The following is a 24,951-nucleotide window of genomic DNA, read 5'->3' on the forward strand; positions in this document are numbered from 1 at the left end:
AGTCTGTGTTTTTTGGTTTTCTTGCTTTTAATAAAAAAAGTAGCCACATTGGTTGAAAAAAAAAAGTGAAAGAATAAAAGTAGTTTAAATTTGAGAAAAAAAAAACAAAAAAAAACATATAAAAAATTTTGGACTAATTCATTTCTACTAATAATACAATTAAAATTTTGAGTAATTTTTCCTATTGGTAAAGTTACTTAGTTTTGGACTAATTTACCCATATTAGAAGCAAAATTAAGCTTTGGACTAATTTGCCTCTGCTAGTCAAATATACTACCATATTCCTTAATCAATTTTGGTTCATAAATGGTTAGGCATGCCAGTTAAACCTTGTAAACTGAGGATTTTACAAGTTCAAACTTCGCCCAAAATAAAAAAATATTTATATGTTGGATTCCTCAAACCACATAAAGTTCACATATGTGGGGGCCAATCTCAATCCGTATCAAGTTTGGATTGAGATTGAACTAATTTAGATTTAACAAGTCAACATTGTCTATGCGCGTGTGTATATTTATTTATTAAAGAGTACTTAACGAATCAATACTAATTTGAGCTAGGTTCGTTCAGTCGAAAAAGTTTGAGGCTTAGTTTTATGTGTTGTTTGACCAGGCAAAGCTTTAGCCTAAATAAGAGGTTTGATTCAATTGAGTTGAGCCTGAGCTTCACCAGATTCGAAATCCCATAAAAACCCAACTCGAATAATTATTCACATAAATATGTATATTATTCATAATAATGTCTAAAGCTTAATAATTATATATGCTACCAATTTATAGTTTATGTATGTTTATTCAACAATGTGTACTATTAAATACCTAATTAATATTGATTGTGAGCTTGGGTCGAGCCGACTAAGCTTGAATCATTTGTGAGCTGAGTATGAGTGTCATAGTGTCAACTTGAAACCCAAAACCCAAAGCTTCTAATTTTTCATGCCCAGTATGACCGTTCCAAATCCTGACATGTAAAGCCCAAATGATGCCTCTAATTATAGGTCTAGAGTATATTGGTGTATAAACTAATAATTCTACTTCATCTATCTCCAATCAAATATATGATGAGACTATTAATTAAAACATCTTTAAAAAGGATAACATGATTGGTTATTCAAAAATGACTCAACACAAGATGAGTAATTTGAGGATAAGTAGTCCATCTGATCCAGCCAATGAGCAAAACGCAGACCTCAAGATGTAAAGTAAGATTCCTATATCCTATATATATAAAGGAGTTGTTGTTTGACTATTAAATAATTTTCATTTGATCTTTTCAAGGGACAAGTTAGGCAATGCAGCACGAGTGTACAAGTCATTAACGGTATAGTACTAGCATTGCATGTGCATTGGTGTGTGCATTACCCACTCTACCTTTAGTGGGTTGATGCTTACGCTGCCGATGTGTAGCTATTCAGCTGTTGTTTTAGTTTTGTGCTTCGGAGTAGTCGTTACCATTGATTTGTCATTGCTGCAAATCATCATGCAAGTCATTGAGTTTCTGCAAAGAGATCCAAGGGTTGAATTGAATAATTGGAGCATAATTACACACATGAATGCATTGAGAAGAACATTAACTCAATCCTTTAGAGTGGAAGTGTAACTATTGGCTTTTTCTCTTCTAAATTTTTCACAAAATGAATTCAGCATATATAAAGAGTTGGATCATTAGAGTGAGCAATTATGGCTTCTTTACTACAATACTAGTGGATGGAAGATGAGGGACCTATGGGAAAGCATGTCTGAATGGAAAATTGAAAGTTTTTTACTTTTCTGAAGCATTTGTTGAGCAGTTTTTTTAGCAACCTAAAAAATGAAGAAAAATGTTAACACACAGTACGGTTGCATGAGTTGTTTAAGCTCCATATTATCAAGGTGGTTCTTGAAGAGGAAAGGTTTCTTGCACTGTGTTTTTCAGGTAGATACTATTTGTATGTATATTGAATTTCTGAATGAAACAGTGACAATATTGTGTAGTTTAAAAGTGGTAATTATATTTGTAACTGTATTCTTGAATTTTCATGTTTGCCAGCAACTGAGGTACAACTATGAGGCAAAGGATTTGTCCAACAATAGCTTCCTGATCAAGGTACTTCCTAAAACAATTGTTCCAATTAATGAATGCATTATTGGTGTTTATGCGTTGCTGTACTAGAATTACAATTGTGTTCTATATCTGTTTTCTGCAATTTGGACTTGCTAATTAGCCTTATATTGTTCTTTTCAACTTATCTGCAGGCCTATATGTCAATTAAATTGCAGTAGTTATGGTAGGGGAAACATAAATAGGCACTAATTAATAAAAGCACACCAAACATTCTTAAATATCTAAGCATATGATAGTTGTATGGCTACGGGCTCGTGTTTGTTGATTAATTCAGGAGAAACAATTTACAATATGAAATATTTCAATCTTAGAATAAAGAATTTATAATTAGTTGTTTGATTTTTCTTTCTAATCTCTACAATTACAAGGACAAAAGTGATTCAATTTTTTTTTATAAATGTTTTCACACTAAATTTTGTAAAAATTCCTATTGACCTATGATTATTTGATTAAAACACCATTTGGTTACTTTTACATATCTCCACTTAAACAAATTAGTGTATTTGATTCTATTTGTGCATTTAAAAATCACTATACTTTCTCATTTTCTTACCGATATTGATAGTATTTTTTACTTTTTTAATCTCATGATTCATAACAAATTATGACATAGGTACTCACTCTTGCTCATTGCGTAGGCTTCTCCCCTAGTTTATTTCTATAGAGACAATTAGTAATGCATATTTGAGGATGACTTAAACCAAGATGAGTAATCCTATAACTTAAACCAAGATGAGTAATCCTATCTCATTATGTCTTTGAACCAATGCATTTATATGTAATAATAATGCTTTATCTTGACTCCTCTCCTATAGCTCTAAATTCGGGGCCACTCATAGTGTGTTTGGATATTGACACACATTCTTAAAATCAACGTACATTCGATGCATATTTGAAACTGACTTAAACCAAGATGAGTAATTTGAGGATTTTTCTTTTTATTTTTTAGTATAAGTGAAACGTCTCAAAGTCGGGATCTATCATTTACACTCCCTCCTCCGTACCATCAAACCCTTCCTTTCTTCAAAGATGAGTAATCCTATTTCATCAAGTTGATGATCCACATATATATATATATATAGCAACGCATATATACGTAATAATAATGCTTTATCTTGACTCCTCTCCTATAGCTATAATTTTGGGGTCACTCATAGTGTGTTCAGACATATGCATATTCTTAAAATCAACATTCATGGTTCGCTAAAAGAGTGATGGAAGGATCATCTGAAAAAGACAAAAGTGGAGCATTCGATTTAGCAGCCGTAACTGGGGCTAACATAACATTGGGATGATTGTTTGGATAGGAGTTTATTTGGATGATTTATTTGAGATAATTACAATAGCACTTTTTGTGATGTGATGTAAGTGAGATAAAAAGGTGATTGGGAAGATAAAAAGGTAATTGGAGTTTGTGAAGCAAATTATTTTATCTCAAATCATCTCTTCCCAAACACACTGCTCTCAATGATGTAGCTAAGCATGGCTGAGGGGCAATCTAAGTTTTGAAAATTTTAATTCATAATACATAAATATATGTGTAAAAAAAGTTGGTCCCACTAATATTTTATAATTTTAATTTATATTATGAAAGTGTATATATATATATATATATATATATATATATATATATGAATTAGTCACCTTTAAATTAATTTTTCTGTAAAAATATTTATTTATTTTTTATTATGCTAATTATTTAACTTTCAAGAAATTAAACATATAATGTGGTGATCCATGGTAAATTGATCAGATTTGATATATTATACTGTAATAAAAAGACCAACTTCATAATTATTAATGGCTAAAACAAAAATAATAACTTTAGTGGCCTACATACAAATATACAATTTAACCCAATTGGTAAAAGATTTAAAATTAGTGATCTATTCTCTTACAAATAATTACTTCAAGACTTGGCGAAGACAAGAAAATCAATTATCTATTCTCTTGTCAACAAATTGATTAACTTTGTTCTCACTCTTCTTATATCAACTGTAACTACAAAACGGGCATTTTCAATTATGAAAATAGTCAAGACAAAGTTTCGAAACAGGATGTAAGATAATTTCTTGAATGATTACCTAACTGTGTATATAGAAAAGAAAATTGGTGAAAAACTTAGCACTGATTCAATCATAGATAAATCTAGTTCTATGAAAGAACGTAAATCTCAATTTACTTGTAAGAAAAAAGGTTGAAATTTCAAGATATGTTAACATAATTTTTATCTTTTTTAATTGAAAATAGTTATATTTGTATTGCATATATATATATATATATATATATATATATATATATATGCATAAGTGACACATTGGAGCATCTTCTTATAATGTGCAACTTTGGTGGTTTGCGATGTTATATGATATTTAATCAAAGGTTATTTCTTGTCTTAATTTTTTTTATGATAGTGCTGCATATTTATGAAATAAATATACCTTTATAATTAAAGTTAATATTTGATGTTTTTAGATGTCATATATTTGAATAGATGGAAATTATTTTAAATATAACATATTAAGATAATTTTATTATGAAAAATTTTGACTCCTCTCGAAAAAAAATCTTGACTCCATCACCAGTTTCTCTTATCTACTCCTCCATATTCCACCGAAAGTAACATCAGCTGAGCACTTCCAAGAGTCAAGTTATCAAATTAATTCTTGTTATTAGCATGGTAAACTGGTGGCATGGATCCCGTAGGCTTCAGGAACTGTCATCGATATCCTCGAATTCCTCATTTGGGACGATGTCAAGCTCCACTACAAAAACGTGGTTAGTTGCATTTCCATTGGAGCGTTTATTGAAGAGGTCAGGCAAGCCCTCCTGGAAGGCCTCTTGTTGGAGCAATCATGAAAGCCATTCCACAACCACTCCAGCCTGAGAGTTCAGGCACTATAACAAACTCAAATTGGGTGGAAAAGGAGAAAGCTTAATCATTAGACGTGCTCTTGAAATTGATGGGATTTGGATAGAAGACATACCCCTTTTGTGATTTGGTGAAATTGGATACTAACAGGAGGCCATTGTTGGTGATTTTGGCTAACCCATCCAGACTTGGATTCGATGATTGAAATCCTTGATAGATGAATCCAACATCGTTACGTTTTGCAGCATTGGCTGCTATACCTGTGCCACGAATAGAGGAGGATGTTAGAATCTGATAAGGGTTTATTTTACGTATTTTTAATTGCATTTTATTAGTTGATTTTGGTTTGATTATTTAGTTTTATAACTAAAATAAATAGGTTTTGGTAAAAATATACATTGTTTGGTAAAAGTGGTTATTATTGCATTTCTATTGATTTTAGGGATAAAAACTTCATTTTTACGCAGGTTTAATGATTCAATCACCAAATGATGTCAAGTGAGGTGAAAAATAGATAATTGGTGATGAATTCAAGTGGTTAAAAGAGAAATGAAGTGAAAAACGTTCAAAGTGAGGAAATGCAATTCAAGACAGTTTTGACACTCTTAGGTATTTCGACTATATCTGGAGCTACACTTATCGGATTGAGGTGATCTTTATACCATTTTAAAGCTAAGAAATAGACCTACAATTGTTATGAAGACATTGAAATCCAATTCTGCTTTTTTCATGGACAAAAAGTCAGAATACAGAAGCTGCATTCTGTAGTCGAAAATCGAAACAGGGGTTTGACCAGGTGATAGTATTTCGATCATATCTCAGGCTACAAATCTCCGATTTGGATGATTCTGAAGCATTGTAAAGCTAACGCAAAGGGCTACAACTTTTGTGTTTTGTACAAAAGCTAGTTCGGCCTTCATCATAGAGAAAATCGCAGTTGAAGCAAGGCCAAGTTGAAAATGGGAGTTGAGAAAACGCGAGTTGATGCCGCTTTTTGTGTAGCCGCGTTTTGTAGCCGAAAAGCTGCAAATTACTCAGCCATTTCTCTTGTGTTCATGCTACTTTCCAGCCATAAGCTGCAAGGGAATTCGGTGTACATGCTTCAGAAGACAAAAGGGCAAGAAAGGTGGCTTATTTTCAAGTCAAAAACCATTGTTATTGACTATCCTAACAAAGTTTAGATTTGGGAATCAAAATGTGGAATTTGACTTGGAAAAAAGGGAGTCTTGAGCAGTTTTTATGCAGGGACATTGGGAGATGTCTGGATATGCATACATAGTCAGATTCTCTGATAGCAAACTCTCTCTAGCTAGTAAATTCTGCAGGAACACTTGGAGGTTTCATCGTGTCATCATCTAGTACAAGACATAGGAGATTCTTGGAGGGCTTCACCATTACTTGGCTAAACTTTTCTTTATCTTTCTTGTACTTGTAAACTGATATGTTTTCCATTAATGAAGTTATGAGTTTGATTGTTATATCATCAATGAGTAGCTAAATTTCTATATCTAGGGAGTAGATGAAACTTATGGCCAAGTGATAGAATTGTATGTGATTTATACTTGTTATATCTTGTATTAACTTGTCTACTTGTGTATACTTGATTACTTGTTGTTGTTTGATCACCAATAGCAGGTTTATAGTTGTTTTTACTCATTGAGAAATGGTAAAACAATGGAATAACATGAGTAGAGTTTGAGTTGTTAATTCATGAGAATAGAATTACACTCAAGTGGATTAAATCTGCATTTCATGCATGAACAAGAGAGTTTCAGTTTTCACCAAAAGATTAGGAAAAATTAAGGTGTTTTGGACCAATTTTATCATGAGAATGAAGTTTTGATAATTTTGGAAATGAATCCCTGGTTAAACAAGAGTAGTAACAAGTATTAAATTCATTCATTTGAATCATTTGTGTCATAAGTGAAATCTATATCCCTAGATTCAAGTATTTGGTGAATTTTTCTCCATTTGTGATATTGCAATTTTCTAGCTAAGGATTTTAGATTGTAGTCAGATTTAACTCTGAATTTTCTGCTCAAATATATTGTGAGTCTAAATAATAGAGTAAATTGGGATCTAGTAATTGTTTATGTTGCCCCTCGTGGGATCGACCCGATACATACCCTATATTACGAATTTGGCCTGTATACTTGCAGTCAAACGGGTATAAATTCGGATTTAACTTGCACTTGTAGTAAAAAATTACTTGTCAAGTTTTTGGCATCGTTGTCGGGGAGCGGCAATATTAGGGTTTAATCATCTCTATTAATTTAGACATCTCTATTTATTTATTTTTTTTAGTTAAGCTGTCTTTAGCTAATTTTACATTTTAATCAGTTTTTGATAAATAAAAGTTGCAGAATTTTTCTTATTTCTGTTTGTAGTGTATGCACCGGCCATCTCGAGAAATAGCACTTTTCGATCCATAAATTGAAAGGACGTTACGTAGACAAAGGAGAGATACACCACAGCAAGAGGAACAAGAGGTTTGGCAACTGATAGAGGAAATTTTAATAGAGCTACCATTTGAAGAAGAAATGACCGAAAACGAGGCAAATAGGCGAGCTCTACGAGATTTTACTTTACCGGGGGCACAAGGATCTTAAACTAGCATCACAAGGCCAACGGTAAATGCTAATAATTTTGAAATTAAACCATCACTGATTCAAATGGTTCAACAATCTCAATATGGAGGTAATGCTACCGAAGATTCAAATTCTCATTTGTCAACATTTCTTGAAATCTGTGATACAATTAATTTTAATGGTGTTAGTGATGATGCAATTAAACTTCGATTGTTTCTATTTTCGCTAAGGGACAAGGCCAAGGTTTTGTTACAATCTCATCCTCCAAACACTTTTACTACTTGGGCTGAATTAGCTAAGGCTTTTCTAAATAAATTCTTTTCACCTGAAAAAACTGCTAAGGTTAGAATGGATATAACTAGTTTCTCTCAACAGGAAGGAGAGACATTGTACGAAACTTGGGAGGGCTGTCGGGAATTGCAACGAAGATGTCCTCATCATGATTTACCAGATTGGCTAATAGTCCAAACACTTTACAATGGTCTTACCTTTCCGACAAAGACGCATGTAGATGCGACAGCGGGAGAAGCGTTGATGGGAAAGTCAGCCGAGGAAGCTCAACAATTGATTGAAGAAATGGTTGCTAATAATTATCAATGGGCTAACGAACGAGATAATACAAGGAGAACCGCAAGTATGCTTGAAGTAGATACCTTGAATATGTTAAGTGCAAAGATAGATAATGTGGTTGAGATGCTTAACAGGCAAGTTGGTTCTAGTTCTAACCAAGGAGTAGTTGTGGCATATTGTACTAACTATGGAGGAGACCATGATGATTCTGTGTGTTCTAGCAGCGAACAGGTTCAATATCTCAACAATTACAATCGTCCACCCCAAAACAATCTATACTCCAATACCTATAATTTGGGGTGGAGAAATCATCCAAATTTTGGATGGAAAGATCAAGGCAATCAACAAAGGGCAACCAATCCGCCGGGATTTCAATCGAGGCAACCACAGGAAAAACTTGCTAAGGTGACTTCGGATAGATTCGAGCGAGTTGAGGGGCGGTTGGACCAATTGGCAGGGATGTACAGAAACTTGGAGGTTCAAGTTGGTCAAATTGCCAATATGATCAACAACAGAAACCCTGGTGAATTGCCGAGTAAAATCGAAGTGAATCCGATAGAGTATGTCAATACAATCACTCTTAGAAGCGGTAAAACGGTTGAAGGACCTAATTTTGAAAATTCAGGTGGTGAAAAAGACAAGGAGCAATCAATCGAAGGGGAGAAAGAAAGTCGAAATGATCATATTGTCATTGATATTGATGCACTTCCTCCCAAATTAAATTTTCAGTTAAATTCTAATGTGATTCCTTTTCCTCACAGATTGAAGAAAGATGGACAGGATCGGGAGTTTGAAAAGTTCTTCAAAATGTTTAAACAATTGCATATTAACATTCCTTTCATTGATGCTATAACACAGATTCCCTCTTATGCACGTTTCTTGAAAGACATTATGTCAAGAAAGAGGAAAATAGTAGATAATGAGATGATAGCATTAACGGAAGAGTGTAGTGCATTGATTAAAAACAAACTCCCTCCTAAATTAAAAGATCCGGGAAGCTTTTCTATTCCTTGCACAATTGGTCAATTACATTTTTCTAATGCTATATGTGATTTAGGTGCAAGTGTGTCACTCTTGCCACTATCGGTTGCCCGGAGGTTAGGACTTCAAGAGCTAAAAGTTACCAATATCACATTGCAATTGGTGGATCAGTCAATCACACATCCAAAGGGTATTTTGGAAAATGTGCTCATAAAGGCAAGAAAATCTATAATACCTGTGGATTTTGTTGTCTTAGATATTGAAGAAGATGTGAGAATGCCAATTATTCTAGGAAGACCGTTTTTAGCCACCGCACGAACTATAATTGATGTGGAAAAAGGTAAGCTTATATTACGGGTTAATGGTGAGAAATTGGAATTCAATTTGGATAATAAAGAAGGGAGTATAGAGCCTACTGCTCTTGTTTCTAATATGCCAACCAAGAAAGGAACGAAGAACTTAAATTTATAAATGTTCTTGGTACTAACTTTCATGGTGTAGGAGCAAGGGAGGAGAAGATAAGAATGGAAGTTAACTTAATAAATTCGCCATTCCATGAAGAAAGTGGAGAAAAGTTGAGCCAAATTGAAAAAGACAAGCAAATTCCACTCCAAGGTGAAGTCGAGCCTTTATATGACAAGTCTAATACTCCTCCTTGGCATTTGAGAAAATTGAACTATGGAGATCAATACATGGCTCACCACATGGTAGATTGGCTCGGGAGCTTCGACCCGTGGGGAGAAAATCGCTCCCTAATGTTCTAAAATGATTCAACTTTTTGAGTCGAGCCAACGACTATAAACAAAAGCACTAATTGGGAGGCAACCCAATGTTTAAATTATATGTGTTAATTTGTAGTGATTTTGTGTTTAATATATGTATTTTAGATGATTTGTTGTTTTTGTGCTACAAGGTTGGCAAATGGAAGCAAGAATGACCATTTGAGGTGAAAAAGGCGAACTTTGATCAAGCAATTCAACCCCTTAATTTGCGTTAAAGGTGTATTTGATCCGTTGAAAAGGGATAAAATGCATGTTTTTAATGTTTTACATGTGTGCACATCGATAAATTTGGCAAACAAATGATTTATGATGCATTTTGAGTGATTCGAGTACCCATTGTAATTTTTTTCAAAATTCATTTTCTGCAAAAATTGCAGAAGAAAACGCGTCTAGCATGAAAACGTGTTTTCAATTCTGCAATCACAAAGAAGAAAATGCGGTTTAAAACGCGACAGAAAGTCGCGTTTTCAGATAAGTCGCGTTTTCAAGCCTGGATCAAAACTCAAAAACGAGACTTCCAAAACGCGACTCCAAAGTCGCGTTTTCTAGCATAACCGCGTTTTCATTCCTACAACATCCGTGAAGAAACGCGAGTTGAAGGCGCGTTTTGTTCCGCGTTTTCTGCGATGAATAAGAGTTTCAGAAACGCAATTTCAGCTTCATTTTTCTTCTTCTTTGCCCAATTTCAGTCGCATTTTTCCTTTTTTTTTTTTTACCCAATTCACCAATCTTCAATTTTGTTCCATAATCTTGCTAAAAATCATCAACCTAACACCTTTTGAGCATCATACAACCTTTTTAACCAATTAAAATCCATGAAAAATACCTAAAAGTAGGTTTTTGAGGGATTGAAGGTTAGGATTCTTAAACTCTAATTTCTTAAATTGGAGGTCATTTGAAGGTTGTTTCATAGGATTTTTCATATTTTTAGTATCACCAAACATTCTTCTACGTGATTTAGGTAAGTTTCTTCATCAAATTTTTGATTTTAGAAGTTCATTTTTTTTATCTTGAGATTTCTGACATCTTTTAATTTCGAAAATTTGATGATGTATATGACTATTTTTGAATTTATTCATGCTTATTAAGATTGTTTAAGCATGTTTATATGTTTAAATGTAGCAATTTGTTGGTCATTATTGTTTTAAAAATTCACAATTGCTATATTTGGAGGAAATTGAAAAATAGATTTAGGATATTTTTGAGCCATTGGTGATTATTAATTATGGTTAAGAATGGTTAGTTGATGATGTTTTAGCATGTGCATTATGTATAGTGAACAATTTGATTGATTTTGTGAGTTAATTAGTTTAATTTTTGCCTAACCATGGTTATAGTTAATTGCACATTATTATTATTAATTATAGATTGCTATAATCATGATTGATGCTACTTTCACTGATTGAATTATAATTGATACATATCTTGTTTAAGTTGGTGATTTTGGACAATTTTAAGCAGAAAATATGTCTCTTTTTGTATGATCATTGAATGATTAGAATTTGAGGAAATGTATATGAGGTTATTTGGATTAATTCTGGATTTCTGTTGCCAAATAATGAGTTGTGTCCTAGTACATGTGGTTAATTGAAATTTTTTTTAGATACTATGCCAAGGGGAAGAAGAGTGATACCTTCATCCTCTAGCTAGTAGTGGTGAGAGGGAGGTGAATGAGGAAATGGAGGTGACTGAGGAGGAAACGTGACATTCTCCTCTACCAGTTAGCTGACAACCTGGTGAGGGCACCTCTCGTGGAGCGAAAAAATCGGAATTTGACAGTGCTAGATTCAACAATCGCAGGAATCAAGAATGGCATGAGGAGCATGCTAATTTGGAGTTCTTGTTTGAGATGCACGTAAGTCCACCAGTTGAGATGATGTACAACATCTCGGAGACTTTTGCTCAGTTTGGATGAGCTCCGATTCTCACCCTACCAGGCCATTACTACCCCGACTTGGTGCGCGAGTTTTACACCAACATTGAGAGTAAGGCGCGCCACAGTGGAGAAATGGTTGAGTCCTGGGTGCGTGGAAGACGAATCGTCTCATCACGTCAAGATTTGGCTGCTATTTTGGGGTGTATGGATTACGGACGTCCAGTAGATTTGAAGAAGGAGCTTGTTCCCCCGAATAGGAAGTGGGATCCCTCGTTGGCCATGGCTAGATTTGGTCTCGAGTACCAACCTTTTCGCTCTACAAGGAAAGAGACCATAGTGGCGAATGTCTTCGAACCTCGCCATCGTCTTATCATTTATATGATGGCTCACAATGTCATTCCTAAGAAGACGGGACACATGGAGGTTCGCAAGAGCAATATCTACTTCCTTGATTACATGTTCCACAATCGGACTTCTCCGTATGCTCGAATTTCATTGCCTAACATCATCATTAGCCACATTTGGTCTACGGCGAGGCGTAAGACCACTTCTTTCAAATTATCATTTCCTCGTCTACTAACTTTGATCTTCCCACGTTTTGAGGTTCGCTTGGAAGGCATGTGGCAGGAGTATGTTCCACCAAGAGTTGAATTATCTATCACTACTCTCCGTCGACTTGGTACGGGGGACGTTCCACGCTCTGTTCAGGAGCGGAGACAGAAGGCTAGACATGGTCGCGATGAAGCTGGACCATCTACTGCAGCACCACCTCCTCCTCCGCCACAGACTAATTGGCAGCGACTTTTTGACCATATGGACGACTTTGCATACCAGTTTGCTGACATTAGAAATTGTCTAAGCTGAATTGAAGATCATTTAGGCATTCATCCACCGCCCAATCGTGATGCAGAGGATGACGATGATGCCGAGGGGGATGACTGACTTGGCGCACTGCAGATGCTATCTTTTGTTGCTGGATTTGCTTGCTTGATTGTCTTAACTTGTGGAACTTAAGTTATTTAACTTCATTTTATTTATTTTTTTTTTGTTTTCTATTTTGTAGGTACTTATATTCTGGCAGTGGTTCGTGATTAATGGTTGATAAGGATCTCAGCCATTGCCTTGGAAAGTATTTCTTTCTTTTCTTTTCTTTTCTTTCCTTCCATACACATTGAGGACAATGTGTATTTTAAGTGTAGGGGAGAAATATGTGTGGTACTTTTGGTTTTAGTTGTGTTTGATGTTGGTTATATTTCTTGTGGTTGCTGGCAGGGAGTTTAGTCCACTTTTAAGGGGAGACTCTGTCAAAATTTTTCCAAAACCTTATACATATATATATATAATAATCATAATAAATAAATAAAATTTTGTCACTTATCCTTTTGAAATAAATATATGTGGTTTTGAAACCTCTTTTCTCATTTAATTTGGAAATGACTATTATGTGATTATAATTTTTACATTTATAGGAAAGTATATCTAGTAAAGTGGAAAAAATTATGTCTACATTTTGCATCTTTGATGAAAATTCTTCTTTTTATCTGATTTTATAAGTTAAGAAATTAATATGGTCAATAAGTGTCATACTTTTCTCATGATTATTCTTAGAGGAAATTTTATTATTTCTTTATATATATATTTATAAAAAAAATATTCTACTCCAATGGTTCTTGTACTTAGTAACCGGGAGTTTTCATCTACAAATGTCGACTTTCGCGTAAAACAGTACTTGAATTAAGAGTATGAACAGCAACTTGAGTATGTGAAATATTGAGTAACCGGTGATTTTCATTTAAAAATGTCGATCTTCACGTCAAAAGGCATTTTTCACAACTTAAGTAGTATTTAACTCTTAAAAGATATATAAAAAAAAAGAGAAGAAGAAAAAGAAAATAAAAAGAAAATAAAGCCCTCTTTAAGAAAAATAAGAAGTTGATCATGAGATTAGTTAGCATCTTTATTGACTATAGGAGTTGCTTGCTTGTGAGATTGGATAAAAATGAGAAGTTGAGTTGAATTAGTAAAATTATGGTATACTTGGCTTTTCTTTGTTTGATATTATGAGTACTTGAAGTTAATTGAAAGATCACATAAGGGTTATTTACCTTGATTCAAGGAAATGAAGTTGAAATGCTACGTATGTTTATTTTCAATCTTGGGATCATTGATGGTTGGAATTTCATATTGCTTGAGGATAAGCAATGGTTCAAGTATGGGGGTATTTGATAAGGGTTTATTTTACGTATTTTTAATTGCATTTTATTAGTTGATTTTAGTTTGATTATTTAGTTTTATAACTAAAATAAATAGATTTTGGTAAAAATATACATTGTTTGGTAAAAGTGGCTATTATTGCATTTCTATTGATTTTAGGGATTAAAACTTCATTTTTATGCAGGTTTAATGATTCAATCACCAAAGGATATCAAGTGAGGTGAAAAATAGATAACTGGTGATGAATTCAAGTGGTTAAAAGAGAAATGAAGTGAAAAACGTTCAAAGTGAGGAAATGCAATTCAAGACAGTTTTGACACTTTTTGGTATTTCGACTATATCTGGAGCTACACTTATCGGATTGAGGTGATCTTTATACCATTTTAAAGCTAAGAAATAGACCTACAATTGTTATGAAGACATTGAAATCCAATTCTACTGATTTCATGGACAAAAAGTCGGAATACAGAAGCTGCATTCTGTGGTCGAAAATCGAAACAGGGGTTTGACCAAGTGATAGTATTTCGATCATATCTCAGGCTACAAAGCTCCGATTTGGATGATTCTAAAGCATTTTAAAGCTAACTCAAAGGGCTACAACTTTTGTGTTTTGCACAAAAGCTAGTTCGGCCTTCATCATAGAGAAAATCGCAGTTGAAGCAAGTCCAAGTTGAAAACGCGAGTTGATGCCGCGTTTTGTAGCCGAAAAGCCGCAAATTACTCAGCCATTTCTCTTGTGTTCATACTACTTTCCAGCCATAAGCTGCAAGGGAATTCGGTGCACATGCTTTAGAAGACAAAAGGGCAAGAAATGTGGCTTATTTTCAAGTCAAAAACCTTTGTTATTGACTATCCTAACAAAGTTTAGATTTGGGAATCAAAATGTGGAATTTGATTTGGAAAAAAGGGAGTCTTGAGCAGTTTTTATGCAAGGACATTGGGAGATGTCTGGATATGCATACATAGGCAGATTCTCTGATAGCAAACTCTCTCTAGCTAGTAAATTCTGCAGGAACACTTGGAGGTTTCATCTTGTAATCATCTAGTACAAAACATAGGAGATTCTTGGAGGGTTTCACCATTACTTGGCTAAGCCTTTCTTTATTTTTCTTTTACTTGTAAACTGATATGTTTTCCATTAATGAAGTTATGAGTTTGATTGTTATATCATCAATGAGTAGCTAAATTTCTATATCTAGGGAGTGGATGAAACTTATGACCAAGTGATATGAATTGTATGTGATTTATACTTGTTGTATCTTGTATTAAGTTGTCTACTTGTGTATACTTGATTACTTGTTGTTGTTTGATCACCAATAGCAGGTTTATAGTTGTTTTTACTCATTGAGAAATGGTAAAAACAATGGAATAACATGAGTAGAGTTTGAGTTGTTAATTCATGAGAATAGAATTACACTCAAGTGGATTAAATCTGCATTTCATGCATGAACAAGAGAGTTTCAGTTTTCACCAAGAGATTAGGAAAAATTAAGGTGTTTTAGACCAATTTTATCATGAGAATGAAGTTTTGATAATTTTGGAAATGAATCCCTGGTTAAACAAGAGTAGTAAAAATTATTAAATTCATTCATTTGGATTATTTGTGTCATAAGTGGAATCTATATCCCTAGATTCAAGTATTTGGTGAAATTTTCTCCATTTGTGATATTGCAATTTTCTAGCTAAGGATTTTAGATAGTAAAAAGATTGTAGTCAGATTTAACTCTGAATTTTCTGCTCAAATATATTGTGAGTCTAAATAATAGAGTAAATTGTGATCTAGTAATTGTTTAAATTGCTCCTCGTGGGATCGACCCGATACATACCCTATATTACGAATTTGGCATGTATACTTGCAGTCAAACGGGTATAAATTCGGATTTAACTTGTACTTGTAGTAAAAAATTACCCGTCAGAATCCAAACATGAAACACATAATTATTGAGATATCAAGTACACAATAATTTAATGACAAACAAATCACAAGTATGAAAGATAAACGATACACAATATTTAACGTGGTTCGACTCCGCCATTGAGTTTACGTCCACGGAGAGAAATCCGTTCTTTATTATGAGAGGAAAACCCTATATAAGAATATAATTTGAATCCAAATCCAATCCTTATATACCATCTCTCATCACCCATGTATAAGGTTATATGTTGCCCTTGTGTGCCGTTGTATATCTCTGTGTAGTATGCCAACTCACATATTTGGCCAAAACCCAGATAACAACCGGAAATTAATTCTAATTTCTAGACTTATACAGAATAGGAAATAACGTCTAATCCTAAACAAAATAGAAAATTCCTTGACTACTATTTCAAGTAACTAACATCAATTAGAAAACTAGTTATTTCCACACAAAACAAGAATCTTATCTAAAAGAAATTAAACCAATTTGCTAACAAATCTCCACCTTGGCAAAAATTTATTTTAGTAATCATTTGCCTTCAACTACCAAATAATATGGTACCGAACTAAACACCTGAATCAATATAGTTTTGACACCAAATTGATTCAATAAACAAATGAACATGTATAGTTATCTCGAATCCAATCTCCAGTTGACTCGTGAGAGGATGCCTCAATTCACCATCTCCCTTTGTAGGATTTCTTCTCAACATCACTTGCAATCCGGGATCCCCTTCTATGATATCTAATCCTAATCATTGAGACAACTAAGTAGTAAAATCACCATATTTCTTCCCATCCTCAGGATTATCTCGTCATATGTGGTTTTCAAGACTCCACATAAAATGAAAAGTCCATAACTGTCAGAGTCTTCCGGTGTATGAAAATTAGATCTCTTTGTTTCTGGGACATATGCTACACCACCCAAAGAACATAACTAAAATCTAAAATTCACCAGGGTGAAATATCAACCGTTAGAGGTGAGAGAAAGTCTCCACCGATTCACGTCCAAAATCAACATTGGATTCCACCTTTTTCTTGACCATTGAATCACCTGTCTAGATTCACCGTCAAATATTTCCATTATTTTTGACTCCCCATCCTTCACCATTAATGCGTTTTGCCATACCATTGAAATAAGGATACCACCCATTAAATTGTTCAATTGGTGACTGCTACCAGTTAAACAATTTAGTAATATTACTCTTGCCAAACCATTGAAATAAAGATACCACTCACTTGATCTCAATAGTTAACCAGAATCTAACCTTGAACAACCAAACTCTTGATCCAACCATTCAGTTTGTTGGAATTCAAGTGCTTGAGAAGAATTCAGTCTTACAATCAAGCTCTGATACCATTTGTTAGGATCCAAACGAGGAACACACAACTATTGAGATATCAAGTACACAATAATTTAATGACAAATAAGCCACAAGCATGAAAGCTAAATGGCATACAATATTTAACATGGTTCGACTCCATCATCAAATTTACGTCCACGGAGAGAAACCTGCTCTTTATTATGAAAGGAAAGCCCTATACAAGAATACAACTTAAATTCAAATCCAACCCTTGTGTACCCTCTTCCATCTCCCAAGAACCCTTTCTTACCACTCATGTATAAGGTTACATGTTGCCCTTGTGTGCTCTTGTGTATCTCTTTGTAATATGCCAACACATCTATTTATGAGAAACATTACTTGGCCAAAATCCAAATAACAACATGAAGCTAATTCTAATTCCTAAACTTACACAGAATAGGAAATAATTTCTAATCCTAAACAAAATAGGAAATTCCTTGGCTATTACTTTAAGTAAATAAAACCAATTAGAAAACTAGTTACTTTCACACAAAACAAGAATCCTGTTTAAAAGAAATTAAGTCAATTTCCTAACAGATGATAGGAGACAAGTTGCCAATTGCCAAATCTTTCTTGAATTAGTAGCTTATGAAATGTGGCGATTAACATGGTTATGAATTGGATGTTTTAGTAAGTTTTTACTGAAAATGTGGAGAGATTTATTAACGAAATCATAAGTTTTGCTTGAAAAAAAGACTAAGTTTTATACAAAAAATGGTAAATTTTGGAGAAAAAAGTGGCAAGTTTAGCTACAAATTTAGTAATATTAATTATATAAAGAGTTACTTAAATTATGAAACTTGTTTTATGCTAAATTTACTATTGTTTATAATATATTTATCACCACAATTTTGTTTCTAAAACTTAGATGTGGCATCATATAAGTCACTCATTTGTGAGTTTCGGTGCATCTCCACTTCAGGCTTTTCCTCCCATATATATATATATATATACACACACACACACATATATATATATCTATACAGGTTAGCCTCCCAAAGGCTGCATGCATAAAAATCCAAGATATATAGGTGGCATCCCTCCCATGTACAAAATTTGTATAAAGAAATAAAGAAAAAACAAAAATGTATAATGCACCCTCGTAAAAAAAAATTGTAGTAATTATGATGTATAGCTCACATTGTTGGAAAATTTCTAATTTATCCATTTTACAGTTTTAATTCCAATTTTCAAAATTGTCACTCTAACCTTACGTGATTATGCCCTACTGATACTTGTTAGGCAAACTCTAATTGAGCTTTTGTAAAGTACCAAAGGCACTGATGAAGGGGTTATACCTTGTTTCTTAGTGATTAAGGGGTAATACACTAATCCTCTTAAGTTATACCTTGTTTCTCGCTTTATCGTCTAACCTTTTTTTCTTGTCTCACTTTGCTCCCTACTGGACAAAATTAACCCTCTATTATTCTAAATTTTATTGTTTATTTTTTCTCTCTTCTGTATTTTTTGTCTTTCCTTTTTTCCCTCCTTTGTTTTCTCTGTCTCTTTCTTCTTTCTTCACTTCTTCCTCTTTCCCACAAAAACCTCCATCTCACTGATTGAAACTAAAATAGATGAATTGCATAAAGACCAATTTTCTCCTCAAATGATCAAAAGATATTCAAACTCCTTCCTCAAGATACTATTTTTGGACTTTTCAATTCTTCCTCTTTTCCCCTTCCCATCCCAGTTTCTCATTTTATTCTTAAGAAAATATTACAAGATGGATTTTGACCTAATTAATGATCATTAATTGTAATTTGCAACTCATGGCATCGTACTGAAGATCGAAATTAGTTTTTGATGACTTTCAAAACTTCTCCCATAAATTCAATTACAAGCTCCATTGTAAGACCCCAAGAACAACAATATGTTCTGTTGGGTGTCAAACTAGCAAAAACAAAATTCCTACTGTAGAAATATAATTTGAATATAATGGTAAGTAGGATCATATCCACAGGAACTAGATGATTTATTTTCTTAGAGAAACAATAAATAAAATGGGGGATTGGTAGGAAATTAATCCAACTAATCGAATTAAATAAAGACAAAAATACAAAATTAAATAAAAATAAATTAATAAAAGATAAATCACTAGTCAAAGGACTAATCTCCACTTTAGTTTATTGAACTGATCATTGATGCAAAAATAAAATCATTTATTTATAAATAAATTAGTTATGATTGTTAACAAACTCTAGCAACCTGCCTCTCCTTACTGATTCGATAACCACAACAATCTCTGTGACTAATTCTCTTGCCAATTAAACAACTCTAAATAAACTCTTAGAATTTAACCTATTGACAACATTAATAATAAGAGAAGCTACCAATTTTAACTAACAAACACAAATTCAGTTCATTTAAATTACATTATATATTCCCATGATATAAATTCGAGAGTTTCTACTACAATTATATCATTCGCCACAAACACTAAAACCATCAAACAATTATGGATTTGATATTTTAGATGGTAGTCGATTATTTTGTCAAACCACATAAGGGCCCTTTATTCAATTCAATCAAAACAATCATCTCAATAATGAAAAGAGAATATAGAAATACTTATAAATAAATGAAACAATAAAACCAAATTAGGTATTACAATATTGTTGAACGAAAATTTCGATTATCCTCTGATTAGAAAGAGAGTTCATTCACTACTCACGGTGGAATCAGGACCATCAGAAATACTAGGGTTTATTGTTAAGAGAAAGAGAAGAAAAGGAATTTTTGAACAAAAAGATGAAGCAGAAGAGTCCTCCTTGTTCCTACATTTTTCCAATATTAATAAGGAAAAGATCACTTTTTCTTTCTAGACTCTGCTTAAAATAAACTAACCAAAAAAAATATCAATTAGTGTCCAAAATAAATTATATCACATCATATCCGATTAGGATCTCCAATTCCGTGACTAATATGGACAACCAAGAGGCATAACTGGGTTCCTAATCAAACAACAAATTCATCTTGTCTCTTGCGGACTTCACAGTAGAATAAGACGTGGTCGCGTCTTGTAGAACAAAATCTTCTAAAATTTTCTTATCTAATGCATTTTTTTCTATTTTTTCACCACAAATTCCGAGAAAGAACACCAAAAACGAAATATAAGTAAAATCTAGTAATTAACACTATATTTTAGCAAAATAATGGAAAAAATATTCATAAATTAAGTGCATAATTAACCATCTAACAAATCCCCCCACACCAAAACAATGCTTGCCCTCAAACATTCACTAATCCCAAAAGTCATAATCAAGATGACAAACACTTCATAGCACAATATACTAGTACAACTATCTCAACAATCCCATCAAAATCAGGATGCACAAGACATAACAACCCTCACATGGATAGTAGTGTATATGCTCAGCACTCAAATATTTAATGGACATTTAACACTCAAATTAATACCATCAAATGACAATACCATAAGTTTACTAATATATCATATCTCCACCGCTAGATATAGATTTAGTGCATAAATCAAAGGGTCTTCAATATAGGTTGTAATGGCTCTTTGGTAAAGGTAGGATAAAAAGGAAAAATTTAGTTGTAAATATATCAAAGGAATGCCAAAAAAAAAAAAAATCATTGCATGAAATTGTTGCTACTTTTATAGGCATCTATGGTTCCAAGGTGTCTTAGCAACTTCATCTGCAAACAAGTCTGAGGCCTTTTCCTGACTACCACAACACAACAAAGATTTAAAAGAATACTTCACAACATATTTTTGCCTTTTTCCACTTTTTCTTCTTTTTTTCCTTCAAAATTTTTTCGAACAATATTAAAACATATACACTTGCCAACTTCAATCATCACCTTGTAGTAGTAGTTTGAATTCCTCATGCAATGAAATTAGAACGTTCTGTCGACTCAAGGTTCAAATAGAAAAGTCTACACAAAAAGGTTCCGGTAACAATTGTAGCTATTGAAAAAAAAAGGTCAAGGCTGAAAGATGGTTAATTAAGGGAAAACATAATCAAGGTAGGTCTTTAGAAAGTCAAAAAGTGTTAATCCTAATTGTCCTAGTCATTTTAACTCATCAGTGTGGTCTCAATATGCATAATAAAGTAAGTTCTAAAATAATCAAACCACATATGATATCACTTAACAAAAGAAAATAGAGCAAATATAATTGTAAGTGCTCCTTAGGTTCAAAAGCTCACAAATTAATTAAATATGTCAAATCTTGTACATACTTCATTCAAGTCAATTGCAAGAAAATATAATAGTTAAACCAATAACATTATACTGTTCATATTTGCATCTTGACTACTTGTTCACAAGACAAAAGAAGCTCCAAAACCAGATTAAAAACTTATAAATTTTCATAAAAAATTTTTGCTAATTTTCACGTGAAATATCCCTCCCCACACGTAAATCGGGCATTATACTCAATGGATAAAACTAAAGAGCCAAAAAGGAATAAGAGGGCTCCCCTAATTATTGAGCCAAGCACTCGGGCAACAGGAGGCTGAAAACCAACATGAGCAAAATAGGCAGCCAAGGTTTGGGCCATAACAGAATTCTGACGGACAACGGGTTATCGATGTGTTGAAACCGTGCACCCAAATGGGAAAGCTAACTTTTTGGAAGTTTATTTTTTTTCTGTGATACTGACTTTTTCCTGGCCATAATTCAACAAAGCAATTAACTAATCCAAGACCAATATCGCAGAATCAACAGCAACAAATCAACTAGAGAATCTAAATTCAATCACCAGTAGAAATAATTAATTTTGACAGCCCATTGTAATCTTTCAAGAGGCAACAATAGACAGCAATTAATAGATCAAAATGGAGGAAATAATAGCCAACACGATCAATCCATTCAACCGACAACCATGTATATCCCCAACTGGTAACCAATGATTAAGAGTACACGAATAACCAAACTTCCCAAAATCAACAACCGATGGACCCACAAGCCATTGTACCAACCAGAATTGATAAGCAATTAACAATGAAAATTCATCAACCTCAAGTAATAGTCAACAACAACTTCCAGACGGTATTATCAGTCCGGAGTGATCGATACCCAGCAACAAAAAAAAAAAAAAAAAAAAAGTAATAGTCAACAACAACTTCCACGAGTCAACATCCATGATTGATATGCATTAACCAGAAGACAAACATTAACAAATACTATCCAATTGATAACCAATCAACACTTTATGAACCAGATCCCATCACCGGGGGCAGAATAATACTTGCATGAGTATTCAGCAATTATGAAATTTGAGCAATAAAATTTACTCTAAAGTCTAAACTGCTACTGTCGTCGGCAATGAAATTGTAAGAAATGCTGGTCGGGAAGAGTTCAAATTGCTGATGAAGAAGATTGCAGTGGTAGCAACCGCTGGACTTACACACGAATGGATCAGAGGTGACAACTAAGGAATCGCTGATGGCCGACCAAAACGCAAGAATTGACTGCTGCTCCACTCAACCAGCGACGAAGAAGCTTCGTGCTTCAATGATAACTGACGAACACAAGCAGGAGCGATGAATAGAAACTTCGGTGAAGATGGTGGACAACTATAGGTGATGATTAAGCATGACGATGCTCGTTTCGTTTTAATTTGTGAAGGTGGTCGGCTGCTCTTGGGAACGAAAAGAAAAGAGATTAGTTAGGGTCTTTATAGTAAAAAGGGAAAAGTTTAAATAAGAATGACAATAAGAAAAAGAATAACTCCTTGTGTAATGCATGATCATGCTTTTTTTTGTCAGGTTTTAAAAACATCAATTTGCACTCAGTATAGAGCGTGGGCAGTCTTATAATAGAAAGTCTTTTGCCCAAAAAATTTGCACTCATTCAAATTAAAAACGTCATAGAGTGCGCCCGCAGCCTACAAAAAAAAATCTTCTATCAAAAGAAAATGAAATAAACTTAAGTTTCACACAAAACCTTGAAATAAAAACACAAAATGATTAAAAATTGAAAATCTTGGGTTGCCTTCCAAGTAGCATTTTTTTTAACGTTTTTGGCAAGTTGATACCATATTTATTCTAGGAGGATAAAATCTTTTAGTTTTTTTTTCATTACTTCCTCCTCGTGCTAGTAATCTTTAAGCAAACGAGTCACTTTGTTTCCTGGTTCAAGATATTTGGTCACTATAATTCCTAACTTTTCCAGCCATTAAGTTGAAAAACTTCTAGATCCTCGCACTTAGAAGGTAAATTCTATTGTAGTACAAATGAAGCATTTTCTCTCATACAGATTTTTTCATTGCCATTTAGCTTCTCAATTTTGTGAAGCATTCCCAAAATTTCTCGGTCTTCCTCCTCTTTCTTGGATCTTGCAAATCAGCTATAGAATGAAAGAGGTATCACCACAATTAGGGGCTGTTCACTATACTCTTTCATTGGAAAGGTTTGACGTTGGGGTCTTATTCCTTCTTTCTCAACTTCCTCTTCAACCGCATGCTTAAATCCTACATTTTGAAACTCTTACAGTCCTTTATTACTTTTCAAGGTAATTGCACTCATATTTTATTTGGGATTGACAATAGTCTGTGAGTGCAATTCTTCAAAAATTTGAGACTCCAATCAGTTCACTCTAGCTGCCATCAACTCATTTGATCATCCAAGTTTCGAATGCTCGTTCTTGTCTCCCGTTGAAATTATTGTATGTTAGTAGCTGGTAATTTAATAATTTCTTCAAGAAATATAACAGGTGTGGATGATGGTTGTTGCAATGGAATTGGTGGCCTTGTTGAGTAACTATAGTTGGGTTTGACCCTTCATACTTGAGTGTACATGTTTGAATAAGGATCATACACCCTTTGGAGAGAGATTGGGAATTCTCCAACAGTATAAACTTTGAAATCCAAGTCATCTTGTAGTGTAGGACACATGTTAGTTGGATAACCCGAGTCATAACATATTTCAATGGTTTTAAATTTTTGCACTTGGCCTACAACCAACTTCTCCATAAAAGATGTTAGAAAATGTAAACATTGATCAATAGAAAAGACACCTACCTTATTAACTCTCCTAGAAATGAAATCCTATATATGACCAAGTGTTGAGTATTGAAAGCCATAAACTAGCAACAAAATAAGGGAAAAACAAAAATTTAATATCCAAAGAAAATAAATCAATAACGCACCAATCCCCCGCAACAGCGTTAAAATTTGTTGGGTGTCAAACCAGTAAAAATAAAATTCCTACCCTAGAAATGAAATTCAAATATAACAGTGAGTAGGTAGTATTCACAAGGACTAGGTGATTTATTTTCTTAGAGAAACAATAAATAAAATGGGGGATTGGTAGGAAATTAATCCAACTAATCAAATTAAATAAAGAAAAATAAAAAATTAAATAAAGCTAAATTAATAAAAGACAAATCACTAGTCAAAGGTCTAATTTCCACTTTGGTTCATTGAATTGATCATTGATACAAAAACAAAAATCATTTATTTATAAATAGACTGGTTATGATTGTCAACAAACTCTGACAATTTGCTTCTCCTTACTGCTTCGATAATCACAACAAGTTTTGTGACTATTTCTTTTGCCAATTAACGAGCTCTAAACAAGCTCTTAGGATTTAACCTATTGATAGTATTAATAATTAGAGAAGTTACCAATTTTAACCAACAAACACACAAGCATGGTTCATTTAAACTAGATTATATATTTCTGTGACATAAATTCAAGAGTTTCTAATACAATCAAA

General features: G+C 33.4%; 1 protein-coding gene and 1 non-coding gene across 2 annotated transcripts; one reads left to right on the plus strand and one right to left on the minus strand.

Moving 5' to 3' along the window:
* Positions 1-7,647: 7,647 nt before the first annotated feature.
* Positions 7,648-9,585, plus strand: LOC113737644 (uncharacterized). Its single transcript, XM_027264839.1, has one exon. The coding sequence runs from the start codon at positions 7,648-7,650 to the stop codon at positions 9,583-9,585; it is 1,938 nt and encodes a 645-aa protein (XP_027120640.1).
* LOC113707551 (small nucleolar RNA R71) lies at positions 7,903-8,009 on the minus strand. The gene has a single exon (XR_003452274.2). It is a non-coding gene; the product is annotated as a small nucleolar RNA R71 (small nucleolar RNA).
* Positions 9,586-24,951: the final 15,366 nt, after the last annotated feature.

This window comes from Coffea arabica, chromosome 3e (genome assembly GCF_036785885.1).
Source record: "Coffea arabica cultivar ET-39 chromosome 3e, Coffea Arabica ET-39 HiFi, whole genome shotgun sequence".
In the NCBI taxonomy this organism is placed as follows: Eukaryota; Viridiplantae; Streptophyta; class Magnoliopsida; order Gentianales; family Rubiaceae; genus Coffea; species Coffea arabica.